The sequence below is a fragment of the Xiphophorus couchianus genome, chromosome 24 (genome assembly GCF_001444195.1).
Source record: "Xiphophorus couchianus chromosome 24, X_couchianus-1.0, whole genome shotgun sequence".
Classification (NCBI taxonomy): domain Eukaryota; kingdom Metazoa; phylum Chordata; class Actinopteri; order Cyprinodontiformes; family Poeciliidae; genus Xiphophorus; species Xiphophorus couchianus.
Genome location: NC_040251.1, coordinates 10,612,578 through 10,628,176, shown reverse-complemented (window position 1 = coordinate 10,628,176; position 15,599 = coordinate 10,612,578). Strand labels below are relative to the sequence as shown.

The 15,599-nt window shown below is 39.1% G+C and overlaps 1 protein-coding gene across 16 annotated transcripts in view; it reads right to left on the bottom strand.

The window, feature by feature from the left end:
- hspg2 (heparan sulfate proteoglycan 2) overlaps positions 1-15,599 on the bottom strand; it is a 123,656-nt gene that overhangs the window by 19,372 nt on the left and 88,685 nt on the right. For 12 of the 16 annotated variants that reach the window (XM_028010350.1, XM_028010347.1, XM_028010344.1 and 9 more), the window contains 12 exons: positions 11,541-11,600; positions 9,637-9,759; positions 9,400-9,552; positions 8,762-8,922; positions 8,419-8,496; positions 4,748-4,883; positions 4,456-4,610; positions 3,340-3,478; positions 2,723-2,866; positions 922-1,056; positions 666-847; positions 26-221 (listed from right to left, as the gene is read on the bottom strand). In XM_028010350.1, the coding sequence (XP_027866151.1) occupies positions 26-221; positions 666-847; positions 922-1,056; positions 2,723-2,866; positions 3,340-3,478; positions 4,456-4,610; positions 4,748-4,883; positions 8,419-8,496; positions 8,762-8,922; positions 9,400-9,552; positions 9,637-9,759; positions 11,541-11,600 (1,662 nt within the window). The remainder of the gene's footprint in view (positions 1-25; positions 222-665; positions 848-921; positions 1,057-2,722; positions 2,867-3,339; positions 3,479-4,455; positions 4,611-4,747; positions 4,884-8,418; positions 8,497-8,761; positions 8,923-9,399; positions 9,553-9,636; positions 9,760-11,540; positions 11,601-15,599) is intronic. The other 4 variants (XM_028010348.1, XM_028010345.1, XM_028010356.1 and 1 more) reach the window with 3 other exon arrangements.

The following is a 15,599-nucleotide window of genomic DNA, read 5'->3' as shown; positions in this document are numbered from 1 at the left end:
TTTTTTCATTTTGTGTTCCTGTTACCGTAGGCATCACAGTGCAGAGTCGCGGTCTGTCCCTCCACCACGACCATGAGCGGCTCAGGAACCAAGGCTCTCGGTGCTGAGGGCATTTGAGATCCTCCCTCTATGATCACTTCTACTCTGGTCTCAGTCGTTCCCTCAGTGTTACGAGCCACACAGACATACGTCCCACTGTCTTCTGGACGGGCAACAAGAATCTACAACATCAAAATAAAAGTGGTGAAACTAAACTGCAACAGTAGAGGGCAGTACTTTTTAGCATTTATTTCAGTGTTTTCCCTTTTCTTTTTCACTCCAGTTGACTTAGTAAGTTAATTATTTTTTATTTCAAGTGAACATAGATATTTGAGCTAGAAACTAGACAAAAAATACTTTGTGTTTTTGAGGTATCTTGTCTTGTAAGGTGTGCTTAGATGACATGCTGTTGTCAACTGGTACTTCATAAACTGAGCAGAAGAGTTTGCTGCAACAGTTTGCTGATTGGTGGAAAGCTGGATGTGTAAAGAGCAGCACAGAACAGGAACCAGAGGCCTTGTTAAAGACCAAGCTTATTCGAAATGCACTGATCAGCATTGATTTCATTCTAATTGCCAGATGAACTTGTAGAATAAAGTCATTTAAAATGTGTTGAGTAACTGTACCTGCATGACAGCATTGGAGTCCATGGGTACAGGACTGGTTAGGGTGGTCTTCCGGTTGTTATCCAGTCTGTGCCATGACACTGAAGGGCGGGGTTCTCCTGAAGCTTGGCACTCCAGATTAATGGGCTCGCCTACCCTGACCCGAAGGGGCCCAACAGGGGTAACAATGGCCCCAGGAGACTCTGATGGTACAAATATACAGTACTTGGCCACTGGAGGGAACCCTTCCATTAAAAATACATGACTGAAATATTACCTTTAACAAGCAAAGACACTATGGTTTGAGTGATGCCAAACGGATTGCTCGCCACACAGCGGTAGGCTCCGTGGTTTGTTGGGCGAGCGTTGACGATGGTGATAACGGAGCCATCAGAGTTAACTCGGACGTTATCTACAGAGAACAGACGGAAACCAAACATTACACAGGAGACAGCACAGGCTGGAAACACACCAGGAATCCAAAAAGGAGGCATTTAGAGACGATTGTGGGCATAAACGGTAAAAGGATTTAATTCAGATAGCACTTTTCATATTACACTTCACACTGGAGCCACATTCACACACAAACGAGTACACAAGTTATATGCAGATTGGTAGAAAATCTGCGGTAAATGTCTAGCTCAAGGGCACATCAACATGTGACAAGGTGAAGCTGAAATTTAACCTATAACCGTCCAATTGCAGCTCTACTCACTGAGCAACAGTCAGCCTGCAGAGGACAGATTGACTAGTTTGTTCTGCCAAAAAACTTAAGAAAATACTTAAATGAAGCAGATTGGTTAAAAAAGAATAAAATTTAATGTATCCTTTTAATTAAAACATTTTTAATAAAAGATTTTAACACCAAGAGTGAGGTCGCAAAATAATGAGACATCTTTCCAAACATTACATCAGACAACGGCAACTTTTTTCTCACTCTTCTTTTACAGCATTGGTTGAGTTCACTGAGGTTGTGTTCATTTGTTCCTCCACAGCTCTGAAGATTTCAGCACTGCATTTTAATTTCAGTTAGGCTAAGGTTTGTACTTTAATTAGGCCATCGCAGTACCTTGATTCTTATCTTTTTAGCCAATTTCTTGTAGATTTGCTGCTTTGACTTCTCAGTTTCCACTTCGCCTAACAAAGAGATGACCTCACATTTGACTCCAGAATATTTTAAAATTCAGAAATGGCTAGTTGGTTTGATGAACGCCCAGTAAAGTGACCTGGTTACTGCAAAACAACATCACATCCAGTGTCTTTTGCTACAGAAGTCATTTTGCAATCGGAGGGTTGTAGGTTTAAGCTTCCTCCTATCACATGTCTATGTGCCTCTGGGCAAGGCACTTAACCCCAAGTTGCCTACTGATCTGTGTATTGGCATATAAATTTGAAAAGACCCCTAAACAAACTGCTAAGATATTAATAAACAGCTGTGTAAATTATGTTCAACATATTCTCACATTGATGTAATTTAGTAATATATAGATAAAAACCTACAACCTTATTTATTTAAAGCACGCAACTGTTATCTTTAAGATTCTATTTATGTGTCCTTCTAAAGTTTTGAGGGCCACATACAAATTTAATGTGGGCTAGATTTGACCCCTGGGCCTTAAGTTTGATATGTTCACTAAAAGTAAAGACTGGCAACAGCTCTTGATTCTCTAAGGTCATTGCTAATGTCTTCCCTTCGTGGGATTGTGTTAGCACACGTCTGTTTGCTCCGGTAACCTGCTAAATCTCAATGCTTTTATGGAGCTGGCCACACATGTTTATGATCATTAACTCAAGTGAATTTGATTATCAGTATCTGCTTGCAATATTTCAAAAATCATAGAGGGTGGACTTTTTCCATAAAGAAGCCAAGTTTTTCCATCTTGGCTTCTTTATTGTTTAATAAATACTGGCAGTTTGAAATCTGTTGTGTATTTTTACGTATTTTAAACAACTTTAAAATCGGCTACAGACCAGATCTTTTTTAATGATGACCTGACAAGTAAAACCTTGAATTGAAAGAGAGCGTACTTTCATTGACCTGCTCTGTTCTTTTCCAGCAGCGTGGGCTCGGTTGTTACCTGGCAGAGGCTGGTTGTTGGCAAGTTTCCACTCCAGCCTGACCGGCTGGGCTCCACTGTACACCTGGCATCTGAAGCTGGCTGACTCCCCGACACGCACTGCAGAGCTGTGGGGCTCAACGCCAATGATGGGACTCTGTAGGCCTGCAGCAGAAACCAACAGTTTGGAATCTGGATCATTTTTAATTAAACATACTCCCTTTGATATAAAAGCAGCGTTATTTTTTCCTGAGAAATAAATTCCATGTTGAGCGTGGCCACTGGCAACTCCTTCAGGGAGTGAATGAGGATGAGATCATGGGACAGCAGCAAGGAAAATCATTCAATTCTGAGGTCACACAAGTGAGAAGAGGAAAAGAAGCGAGGATGTGTGAGCAACTCCCCGCAATCTAACGCTCCGACATTCAATCAACTTTCCCTGCTGCTCACTGATTTGGCCTTGTGTAATATTCTGGATAGAAAGGTCTTTTGGGTGTACTGAAACTGTCTCACTTCAAGTACAGCTAAGTGTAGTTACATTAAACACTTAGAGAAGATCAAAAGGCCTCTACACGCCCGAGAAGCAGGAGAATAAATATATGCCCTGCAAGAAAACCTTAAGTGTTAAACATCCTTACGTGAAGAAGATGAAGTGACGGAGACGGAGACAGAGGCCTGATGGACCGGGCCTGAGCTCCCCGCTCCCTGTACCCGACAGATGTACTCTCCCGAGTCCTCCGAAGTGGCGGAAAGGATACGAAGCTTATTGCCAACAACCTGCAGATGGGAAATGGACAAAATGTAAAATTTTACCTTGAAAAAAAATGCAATTCATTGAAATATTTGTGCATTTTTGAAAAGGCTCATTTATTACTGGCTATAGCTGTTATTGAAATTGTTTTAAGACTTCACTGTTGGCCTGCATGAGATGTTGCAAATGAGAAATATTGCAAACTGATGCAGTGCAAAAAAGAGCTTAACAACTTATATAAAAAGTCTTGTTCTTTTTTAAAAGCATGTGAACTTCTGTTTATGAGCTTTTCACCACTGGAAACAAAGAAACTACAAACCAGTGCCAAATTCTCCAAACTGACTAAGCTTATGTGGGAGGTGCTGAATCAACAAGTCTGACCCAATTTAAAAGGGTCTACCATTAAGATCTTGCTACCACATACCACAAGACCCCATTAATGGCTGTTGCACATCTTCTTCTCTGTAGGTCAAAGCCCTTTTAGCACCAAGGGGGGAACAACCAAATATTTCAAAGCGACATCTACTGTAGATGTTCTATTATGTGCATGGTTGCCTGTGTATTTTGTTAAAACATACATTGATATATTGCTTGATATATGCATTGTTGAGGTGCATTGTTGCTTTACTTGGTGTATTTTTATTCATTTACATATTATTGAATGCCTGTGGTCCAGAGTGGTGCATAGTTTTTGCATTGTCCTGCACAACGTGTATTTTTCAGATATAGTTGACATCTATTTAGGCCCTGACTGAAACCCCACAGCACACCACTGCATCTACATATTACTAAAATAAAAAATATATAAGATTATTATATGAAGAACCTTTTGGGGGAGGGGGGCAAAATCACATATAATTTTTTGTTCCTCAAAAATAAGAACATTTGAGAATGAATGATAAGATACTTGACTAGCCAGCAAAGTCTGCTGGGCTACAAGTTGAAAACAAGATTGTGCATGTCAGGCATATTTAAATTAAAGTGCAGATATGTATGTGAAAACCTGATGGTTGGCAGAGAAGTGTCCGCTGGCTCTCGTCCAGATGACTCTGGGAGGAGGATTTCCAGGAGGAAAGCAGTTCAGTTCCAGAGTCTGACCCTCTTGGACATCAGCGATAGACGGCTGGATGGTGACAACAGAAAAGGAATGCTCTGCTGCTTGAACAAAAACAAGAAAATTAGCCAATCTGAGAGACAGAAATAGCCACATAAAAACATTGTTGATGACGTTACATGTTTGAAAAATGTAACGTAACCACTAAGAGGACGACAGAATGAATCTGAAGTCATCTCACCTCTGAGAACAGTGACCCGAATTGGAGCGCTGTTTGAGCCGACACTGTTGCTACCAACGCACAAGTAAGTGCCAGCGTCAGAGAGTTTAATGTTAGGGATGAAGAGAGTGCCAATGTCGGTGCGGTCCGTTTGGGCCTGCGAGGAAAAAAACGTAGCAGGTTGAAAAACAAATATTTAAGGGTTTTTGTGTTTTGACAGAAAGTGAAGCACTCACCTTCCCGGTCTCTGGATACAAAACAAATATAACATTGCCAACAAGGTGACATAACTACTACTAGTGACACAAAATGCACTATGGTGCAGACTTTTCAGACAGGACAAAAGCTGTTATTGCAACACTTGGATCATTGTTTGTGATTTCAGTGTCATTGGCCCGAGTGACAAAAGGATTTGATAAAGCCTGGCCATTATTTACACAGTGATCGGTGAGGTTAGAGCAGTTACTTTGTGATGGTAAGAATCAAATTTAACAGAGATGCACTGAGAAATTGACTTGTGACTTGTAGTCAGAGGATTTTCAACTCATTATTCTTTTCTTATTAATGAATGTACAAAAACTGAGAAACTGTGTGGAAGTTATTAAAAGAAGACTCAAACTTAGCTATTTCTAGTTTAAGTAATGTATTTAAATACCAAGTCAGAGAAAATATAAAATATGTTTAAGGAAACTGTATTTTCTGTGACATGTTACAACATGTCACAGATAACTATAATATTAGCAGCTAGAGAAATGGCTGAAAGTATACAGCAAAGTTGCTGTTGTTTCATCTCATGAGCTTTAATTCACTCTGTCATAGAACATTGTGGGTTTTTTTAAATGCTTGCAGCGTTTTGCAAATCTAACATTTAAGGTAAGGTCTGCATCCCCTGTGCAGACCTTACCGGTACAGAAAAGTTGCAAGTTAGAAGATGCAACTTTACAGATTTCCAGTAAAAGATCAAAAAGACATCCTAAATTTGATGAAAAAGAAAAACAATCAAGAATTTAATGCCAGCTATAGTTTTTTAAGACAAATCAAAATTGGCTAGAGCTGGAAATCAGTAGTTAGCCACAAAACTCTGATCAGTGCATCTCTGTAATTAATTGTTTATTTTATAATGTCTATATCTATCATTGATACTTATTTTAAAAAATGAAGGAATTAGGAGGGACAGTTTTGATTATTCAAGGTGAACTCTGAATCAAAGGTTAGTTAACATTACAAGCAGGTTGTGGCAATAAAATCCCAGCAGCAGGTGGAAATATTTGGCATCAAAGACCAAAAAAACTGAACCAGGTCCATTGACTGTATTAACGTTTTAAGCTAAAGAACAGCTGCACCTGTATTGAACTGCTGCACTCCAAGTCAGTGGCTGCAGTTAATTTTTTTATGAAGCTTTGATCACATCAGAGTGGAAAGTATTCAGCAGGGTCACAGTCTGGGGACGGATTACTGTACTGTGGGAGGGGGGCCGATGTCGTGGCATCCGTGGACAAAGCTGCTTAGCTGCAGCCAAATCAACCGTGTGGGACGCTAAACCAAGCAGTGTTCGAGGCGGGTTGTGGCTCAATGTGCGTCTGAACCCATTGACGAGTTTTCAAAGCAAGCCGTTTGCTAGAGCATACAGAATTTCTGCGTGGTCGCACGGCACCGCCCAGCCCGGCTTCCCCATGGGAAAGGCTGACACAACCCAGTCGCTCTCTGAGGCAGAACTAAACGGGCCTTGTCGAGCAAAGAAGGGCCGCACTGAACCCAGAACAGCACAAACCCGTTTGGGGCTGCAGCCTCGCACAGAGCAAAACGTAATTCACAAAATCCACAAAAATATTAGTACTTCTTGACCGTTTTCACATTTTTGTTACCTTTCAATTATAAACTTCATTGTATTTCATTGGAATGTAATGTGAAAGTAGTTCATATTTGTGAAAAAGGAGACAATCTAGTTATTAAGTCCAATTTTGCAATTTTCCACAAGCCAAGTAGGAGGTAAGCTAAACATAAAGAAGACGCTGCTTTAATGTCAAACAAGACCAGAACTGACTTTTGTTTGCCTATACAAAATATTATGAGTTGTGTAAAACTAACACTGCAGGTTGTAGCAGCATCATGGTAGCAAACCTGATTTGCATGTCTCTAGAAAAAAGACAGGGCAGAGTTTTATCTCCTAGTGCAGGCATCTTCAGACATCCCATAACAGCTCTTAATAACTTTGGATAAAAATTAAATGGAACCAGTTGATGTTTTTAATTACAAATGTAATAACAAATGCAGATTTTTAAATGTTCAATTTTAAAATGACACTAAAAGTACTAGTAACATGTTCTTAGTTCTGTTTCTTTGGAAGCAATCTATGTGCCTTTTCAAAGTGGCAACATTATGTATTTTTCAGGCATATAGTTGCATTTTATAGCACAATGAAGTAACTATGCTAACTTCAGTAGTGATAACAATGCAAATATGTCTTAAAAGTAATTTGACATTGTAATTTAATGCTTGGAAATTGGGCATCTGTCTCTTTAAGCAACTCCTGCTCTTTCTGAAACTCTGGCTTCAGGAAGTTATCACAACATTGCTCCTCTTTTAACCCTTTAGCAACGATTTTAATCAGTGTTGCACTGAGAAGAAAAACATGATTTCACTAGATGCACAGCTCCACCAGGTGTTTGCTTATTTCTGCTGGCTAGTCTAAAGGAGCTGAGTGGGGGAGTCACAAGGGAGGACTGCTCTGTGAGGGGGAAGCTCAGAAGCTTTGAAACTGCAGCTCTGAGGAGGAACTATGATGTTGCACAGCTGATTGGTTGCCATAGGAGATTAAAGGATTTTTCAAACATGCGTGAAAGAATCAAAGCAACACTCCAGATATGTTTTTGAGGGAATAAGACTGTGACATAATCTAAATTTCAAAAAAGTCAATTTTACATAATATTGCCCCTTTAAAGAAATGTCCATCCTTTTTTATGTTTATCTTTAATTTAAATCCTAAAAAAGAAAAAAAAAAACACTGGTTCTCTGAAAATTAGAAGAGATTTCTTAAATTAGATAATTAGCTAAAAAGTTTTCTTTCTTCAAAAAGTCATGTGACAAACTTTTTTTTGGCTGGCTTAAGAGCAAAATGTCTCCTTAGGATGTAAAAGTTTTGGATTCCTGTTCTAATAGATAATCAATCATAAACATCCAGCTAAAGCTGCAATGGGATGTGACTTGGGCTGGTCTATTGAGTTAAATATTAAAAAGAAAAATACAATGAAGTTTGTGGCTGTCACGTTTCAAAATATTCTGAAAACCTTCGTAGGCTCTGTACCTAAACTTCCTATCTGCATACTTAGTGCCATTAATACATTTAGTGGAATGATGGGGTTTATTTGGGAGCTGGAAGCACAATGTCAGGGATGATTTCATGAGGACAGCACAAAACGAGACACTATGAAACACCTATATGAATAAAACGCTACACAGAAACAGGGACTGCATGCGGGACGTTCAACAGACCCAGCTTGTTGGTTTAAATGTTTGACACCAGCTACACATGGACTGAGCGTGAGCAGCTGTGGGACATTACCACAAATTTACAGAGCGTGAATCAAGGACATGGTCATGCACTTAGTTGACGTGATGTGAGGACGAGGTCAGTGGGAGACAATGGAGTTGAACTATGAGACGGGGACAGACATGTTGACAGATGGACAGACCTGCAGCTCCTCAATACGTCTGTGTAACACATCGAGACTGTTGCTTTTAAACTGATGGAAACCGTGAGAGGGAATGGCCTGAGCAAATGGCAGAACAGGGCAGGAGGGGGGCAAACAAGAAGGGAGGGAGGGGAAAATAAAGGTCAGTGGTCAACATGCTGAAGAGTCGGATGAAATACCATCGGCACTGGACAAACCCTGAGGTGTAAGTGGAGATACAGCACAGGTGAATGTAAATGCAGAAACATTACATTTTACAAGCACTTTACTCCATTGGGACAACATTCAAGCTTTGATTATGGTTCTAGATTTTATCGTCCACAGTCGGCACCAGATGTCTCACCTCTGGGGGGAGCTGTCCTCCATTTTTCAGCCAGGTGAGCTTTGGGGTGGGCGAACCTGTTGCCCTGCAGTACAACCTCAACGGTTCCCCTTCACGGATGTCAACACTTTGAGGACTGACTTGGACTTGGGGCTGAGTGCCAATACCACTGGGGGTGTTTCCTAAATGACAGCCACAACAGTCATCACAGAATATGTTTTTTTTGTCTTTTAGAAAATATCTGGACATTTCCACAAAAAGTGCCTTACAAAAGCATCAATAATGGAAATTTAAGTTGTAGAACTACACAAAGCAGCATTATAGTAAAGTGGAAGAGAAATTACACAATGTTTACTTTTAAAAAATAATAATTTAAAGTCTGAAACGTGTTGTTACAAAAGCATGAATTTGCTCTGACGACTTTAGTCAGTCAGCGATAACTTGAAAAAGTCTGGATCAGTGCAAGGAAATAATATCCCACCAGCCAATCATTTTAATTTGCACAACTGCAAGAAGGCTTCCAGTATAGGCATGTAATAGATATATATTTATGTATTAGAATGGTCTAGTCAAAGTTCTGATCTAAATCCAACTGAAAATCTGGGGTAAGTAGATGTTCACATTACACAATTCATCTCACTGACAAACTCTGAGCATACTTTGGACATGGAGGGAGGCCCGTGCTGTGTGTTCGCCATGAGTGTTCAGGGCTTTGCAGGTGTACTCCCCTTCATCAGCCGGATCTGCAGCTGGGATTGTGAGGATGCCGTTTCTTATCACAGCTCTTGGACTCAGCCTGTATCCTGGACCACCTGTAAAGATTTAATAATCAAATACTGTCTTTCCCTAGAGAAAAAGAAGAATCAACATCCAAACCATCCCCAAACTGGTCTTACCGATCCATTCAATAGCTGGTGTTGGGTTTCCAGTCACGGTGCAGCGAAGTTCTGCCCGCTGACCCTGTCGGACGTTTATAACCGAGGGGGTGATGGTTGCTATGGGTTGGGCCCCCTCCACAGCTACAGAAGGATACGAGGCAATGAAACATAGCTCTGATGCAGAGACATGTTAACTGGAAGTAAATCCTGATAATACAGACTGGTTTCAGGGTAGCAGTAAAGTTGAGCAGTAGGGACAGGGGAATCCTGTTAAGTTGGAAGTTACTTTGAGCTTTGGGATGTGATTTTTCAGAAAGACAGAGCTGTGACTCCCACCCTTAAAGATGGCAGTCTGAGAGAATCTTTCTGTAGACAAAACAGATGTGTGAGGCACTCATTGGCATTGCTTCTTGGCATATTTCTCTCTGCAAGAGCTTGGCTCGCTTCTGTCCACTTCAATATTTGGCGTGGACAGAGCTTAATGAAAACCTCTTTCAGTTCAGAGGGAGCTGTCTAAGCAGGCTGAAAACCTGTCAGAGTCTCTGTGAAGCTTTGATTGTTTGACCCTGATGGCAAGCGAAATCCAGATTGAAAGCAACGTTTTAGTTTCTATCTCTGTAGGGAATAAGAAGTTATGGACAATAGGAAAATCTTCATTGTTCCTGATGTAATATTGTAACATTAAAACTCTGGATCTTACTTTAATTACTATTCTGATATTCTGGAGATGCTTTAACAATCCACTTTATTATGAGAGGTGACAAAATCAACATGGATCATTGTTCTGCCTAGCTAAAAGAAACTGGGACTTGCAGTAATTACACCACAAGGGAACAGAAAGTCTACATCAATTAGAAGTTCCTAGAAACTCTTGTAAACCTAAAGTAAATTGTTATTTCTTCTTAAAGGAATAATTTAACAAATATATTTCTACAAATCTTTACCAGGAATGCTAATAAAGGTGAAGAGGGATGTATTCTAAAATAAAAATAGCAAGTTAGTAAGTTATAGCTACCCTTTTACCTAGCAGGATTTAAATAATGGAACATATTACATCAGAAATTAAAGAGCAGGACAAATTTAAATTTACCTGTCGAACTGAAGGTAAGGTTTGTGACTAATTATGAAAAAAATTCAAAGTCTTGTCTTTGATACGAAATAAACTAAGCCTGTGTGGCACTCTCATGGTTCTTCTGCTTGGTGCAATTTACTTTTTCATACTTTTACTACTGTTTACCATCAGGATACATAATTATTTATTTAAGCATTTAAAATGCTTAAGGTGAGTTATTTAAGGTACTTTTTTCCATAAATGAAAGTGTGAAGACCAGTCTGAAAAACACATTCAAGAATGATGCAAAGAAACTGCAATGGGATGTATTGAGCACAGTTATGATGTTTGAAGCCCAGAGGACAGCATGTTTCCTTGAAAGATAGGAGGTGATGCGAAGAGAGAGGAGTCAAAGATCAAGAAATGTCATTTTATTTGGAAAAAAAAGTCCAAGAGCCCATAAAATTTGACAGTTCCCCCCAAAATAGCCCAATGTGATCTTTCAGAAAGATGGAAAATAGAGTTGACATTCATGAGGAGATGCCCATAAAAATGAACATGCACTTTTTCCTGCAGTGACGGACCACAATGAACCCAAAGAAGTAGATGGTGACAAGTAATGCTCATGTACAATTAGGTTTGACTCTACATAACCACAAAAGTTAATTTTAATGAGTTACAGACTGGCATATTGGACAACATGGGAGCTCCAGACTTGAGCAGTTTCATCTGGTTTATGGACCTCAAGATCAGCTGATTGTACATGGGCATCAGCAGGCCACACACGTCTCCATGCTGTGGAAGATGAGAGCATGCACGACAAATAGAGGGAGAGTTGGGTCCGACCAGTGAGGAAACATCGCAGACTTACGCTTTCTGTGTCCTTCAAACATTTCATAGGCTGTGTAAAACATCTGAGTCTGTGAGGCCTCTGGAGACGGAGGGAGGGAGGGGGACAAGTAAACTGACAGATCAGCTCTTCAAATCAACAGCCGTTTACTGTTCCTCCAGTTTACTGTACATCCTTCTCCACACATGGGCTGCTGTGATTTATGTTGAGTTGGGCCCAGTAAAACACCACACACATGTTAAAACACGCTTAAATCATGAACCTTTGGCACAGCTTTGATTCAAGTGTTTTAAGACTATTAGCAACAGCCATTTTACACTTATTGATATTAGTTATTTCTTTTGTTTCTGATGTTTTTATTCATGTGACGAATCTTTGGGTCAGTACTTCTGTGTTCAGTTGTTTTGTTCCTATAAAAAGTCATTGACATTATTGCTACCATTAGTTTTATGGATTTTTGAGCAGGGTTTCAACATTCAGCCATGAGTGGTTTCTAAGTGAAGTTATTGATGAAAATATAGCTGCCATTACTTTTGTTTTTGTGTAGTCCTGTTTTTTGGGGGTTTTTTTACCATGGAAAGTACTCCTAGCATAGTTTTCCTGGCTTATCTGTGTCTCTTGCAAAGCTCAAGCCATTAATTAAGCAGTTACGGTCATTACTATGCCTACTTTCTCTGTTTTTCTTCCCCAGAAAAAGTTCACTTGGCTCAGTGCTTCTGTGGCATGGTAATTTTTTGTTACATCTTTTTCCCTTAACAGAGACATAGATGGAGCTAATGCTGTCACTAACCTTTCATTTCCTCCCTTTTATGTAGAAAGTAAATCTGGCTCAGGATTTCTGTGTTAAACGTCTTGTCACATTTGAACAATTATTGATGGACCAATTGCTGTCATTACCTTGGAGTAGTCTTTTAAATCCTTCTTCTGCTTTTCTTCTACTCACCGAAAGGACACCTGCTCCATTCTTTCTGCATTAAACTGTGCTTTTGTTACCTTAATAAAGTCATTGGCAGAACTATTTCTGCCATTAGCTCTATGTCTCTCTATTTATTTTTTTACAGAAAGTATGCCTAGCTCAGTCATTTTGTGTTTAACTGTGTTGGAGTTGCTGGACAGATAAAAATAGCAAGTAGCCAATTGATAGAGCTATTTGTGGAATTAAATCTGATCAGTCTTTGTTTTTATTCCATGTAGAATGTGCTCCCGAAATGATGTGATGAGCTTGGCTCTCGGTGTAATCAAATTATTTGATTTGGATTAAACTGAACAGCATGTAGTTGTGTCTTATTTGATTCAAACATTCTGCAAAACTTGAGAGAAATCATAATTGTCAACCACTCTGGACTCTAATTAAGACCTGTTTGTGGTATATAAGTACCTATTCATCTTGTCGATATAATGCGTTCAGAGTGATGCCCGTCAAACCTAGTTTGATGGGTTTAGAGCTCATGTTTAACTGGCAAATATCAGAATTAGTGTATTGAAGACATGATTAGATTATAGACAAAATATTTAAGCATAAAACATTTTTACCCAATAAAAATGTGTCAGTTTGCTTTACAACAAAATGCAAAAACATACACACATATACTTGCTGTGGAAACTGTGTAGCAACAAAAGAAGAACAGCTCCATATTAGTCATGCAGGTTAGTAGGAAAAAGCAGTAGTAAACAATAAAAAACTCCTTTCATCTCAGCGACTAAAACCAAGACATACAGCTTGTGGTTTTCCCAAAAAAACTGTTAAAGATGACACAGGCCAATTCACAATTCATTTTAGTTTGTTATATTTTTAATCCATTGCTTCTTTATCACAAAATGGTTTCACAGTTAAGATAAATACACTAAAATATGATGTGTACATTTCATTTTTGTCATTTTAACAAACATATCTGCTGTTATATAAATCAATGGGATTGAATACATAAAAAATGCCTAGTTTAACAATGTGACGTGCGGTTAAGAATGTGATGCGTGATATTTCTCGTGAAATATTTTCTTACAAATGAACTTAATGTAAACACAGAGCATAAAAGGTAAGTGCATGGACACAGACAATCTCTTAACATAAAATAACTAAAAGCAAAGAAACTGATAGATTATCAGATTATGATTTCAGTTCTTTAACACTAAACATGTTGTAGATAAAAAAAACACAACTCCAGCTGAATATTAACATAATACAGATTAAAAATACTTTTATCCACTTTTTGTATCTAAAGTAATATTTTAGCTTTTAACATTGAATCTTGAAAAGAAACATTGTATAAACAGAACTGACTTGAAAGTGAAAGTGCCTTGAAAAAATATTAATACCTTTAAAACTCATACACTTTCTTAGAATTAAAACCACAAATATCAATCCATTTTATTTGAATTTTATGTGCCTGACCAACACAATGTAGCGCTTTTCAGTGAGATGGAAACGAAAATCATACATTGTTTTCCAAATGCTTTACCTGGAAATTAATTGGTTGGCCTGTTAAATAAAATACCATTAATATACTTTGACGTTTGTGGCTGTAAAGTGACAAAAATTAAAGGCTACAAATAATTTCTCAGGGCAATGCATCGAAGCAGTATAACAACTTTCTGGCTAATAGCACCAACATGTTCATTGACATTCATTTTCAGGTAAAAATAACAAGTTACAAACAGGCGTTTGAGCGTAAAAAGAATACTGTAAATAACAAAACTATAAGAAATAAAACAAGAAAGCGCACATGTTTCTTCTGATTCCCGTCTTATTGCAGGTGAACTGAAGAAGTCCCAGGTGCACAGTTACTTATCCCATCGGGGCATTTGCATTTCATCCCATCGTGGAACACCCCACTCAGGCAAGAGGAGCCCAGGATTAAAAACATACCCAAGAATCCAGCAACTGGCACAGAATCACCAAGGCAAAGATCAAGAAGTGACCAAACCACCACTGATTAATTCAACCCAAGTGAAAAATAAAAATCCGCCGTAGCTCCCAGCATAGAGTTGGCAGAAAGCGTTACTTACAAAGCTGATATCCAGGAGGTTTGTTCTATTGTTTTGTTGTTTGAGTGTACTTTGTATTTGACCACAAATGTTGCAGAAATGTAGCACATTATATATTTTAATTGTTCCCTAAGACTGCGTTCATACAGCAGGCTAAGCCACACAAATCTGCCTTATTTGCCTAAATGGGACCTATATGCAGTTTGGATCTTTTCACCCTCCCAAAAAAATCCAATCTGTGCCACTTACATAGTGGTTCTAATTTGGGTAGGCACCAGATTATTTTCAAAGCGTTTGCAGTCTGAACGGCCATGTCGCATTTTATCCGGCATTTATGTAATTGATGCGAGACACAAGTCTGTGTCCTTAAAGTGAATCGCATCACAATCTCACCCCTCTGGTTCTGACTACACATCAAAACAGACTTGTCCACAGAAATTCCAGTAAATACTCCACATAAGGTCATTGCTATTAGTTGTGCTTTTTTCATTGGCTTCATTCATGTTGTTATGATCTTGTGACGATGCTGCTGGCTCTCATTTATGGATTAAAAGTGATCCATAAACGGCTCCATCCATTGCTACTTCCGTAATGTCTGACATAAACGTTCTTCTTCTGTGCATGAGAGTCACGTTGGGGTCGTGACCCGTTCACACAGAAGTCTCGTTGCGGTCACATTTAATTAGCAGTATAAACGACATGGCAAAAAAGAAAAAATCTGATTTCAGCAAAAAATCGGAATTGAGCATCAAGACCTGCTGTGTGAACATTGCCTAAACCCACAAGCTGTATTCTTTATGCAGTCCAGGAAACTCAGGTCATATAAGACATACATGTGAAGAAGCTAGAATAATAACATGCAAGTGAACATAACTGGACTGGCAGTTTGCTAGTAAAACATGGCACATATATGCTGACAGCAGAAGCGATAGGAGTTAGACTTCCAAGCTTAATGTGCTGTTAACCCAGTAATCAGCACTGATGTCACACAATAACAAAGCACACTAAAACAGCCGTGCGTGCATCATTCCAAGCAGAAGAGAGGGGGGTTATATTAGTGAGAGACACTATAGGAGTCAAAGCTGGGGTGCAGAA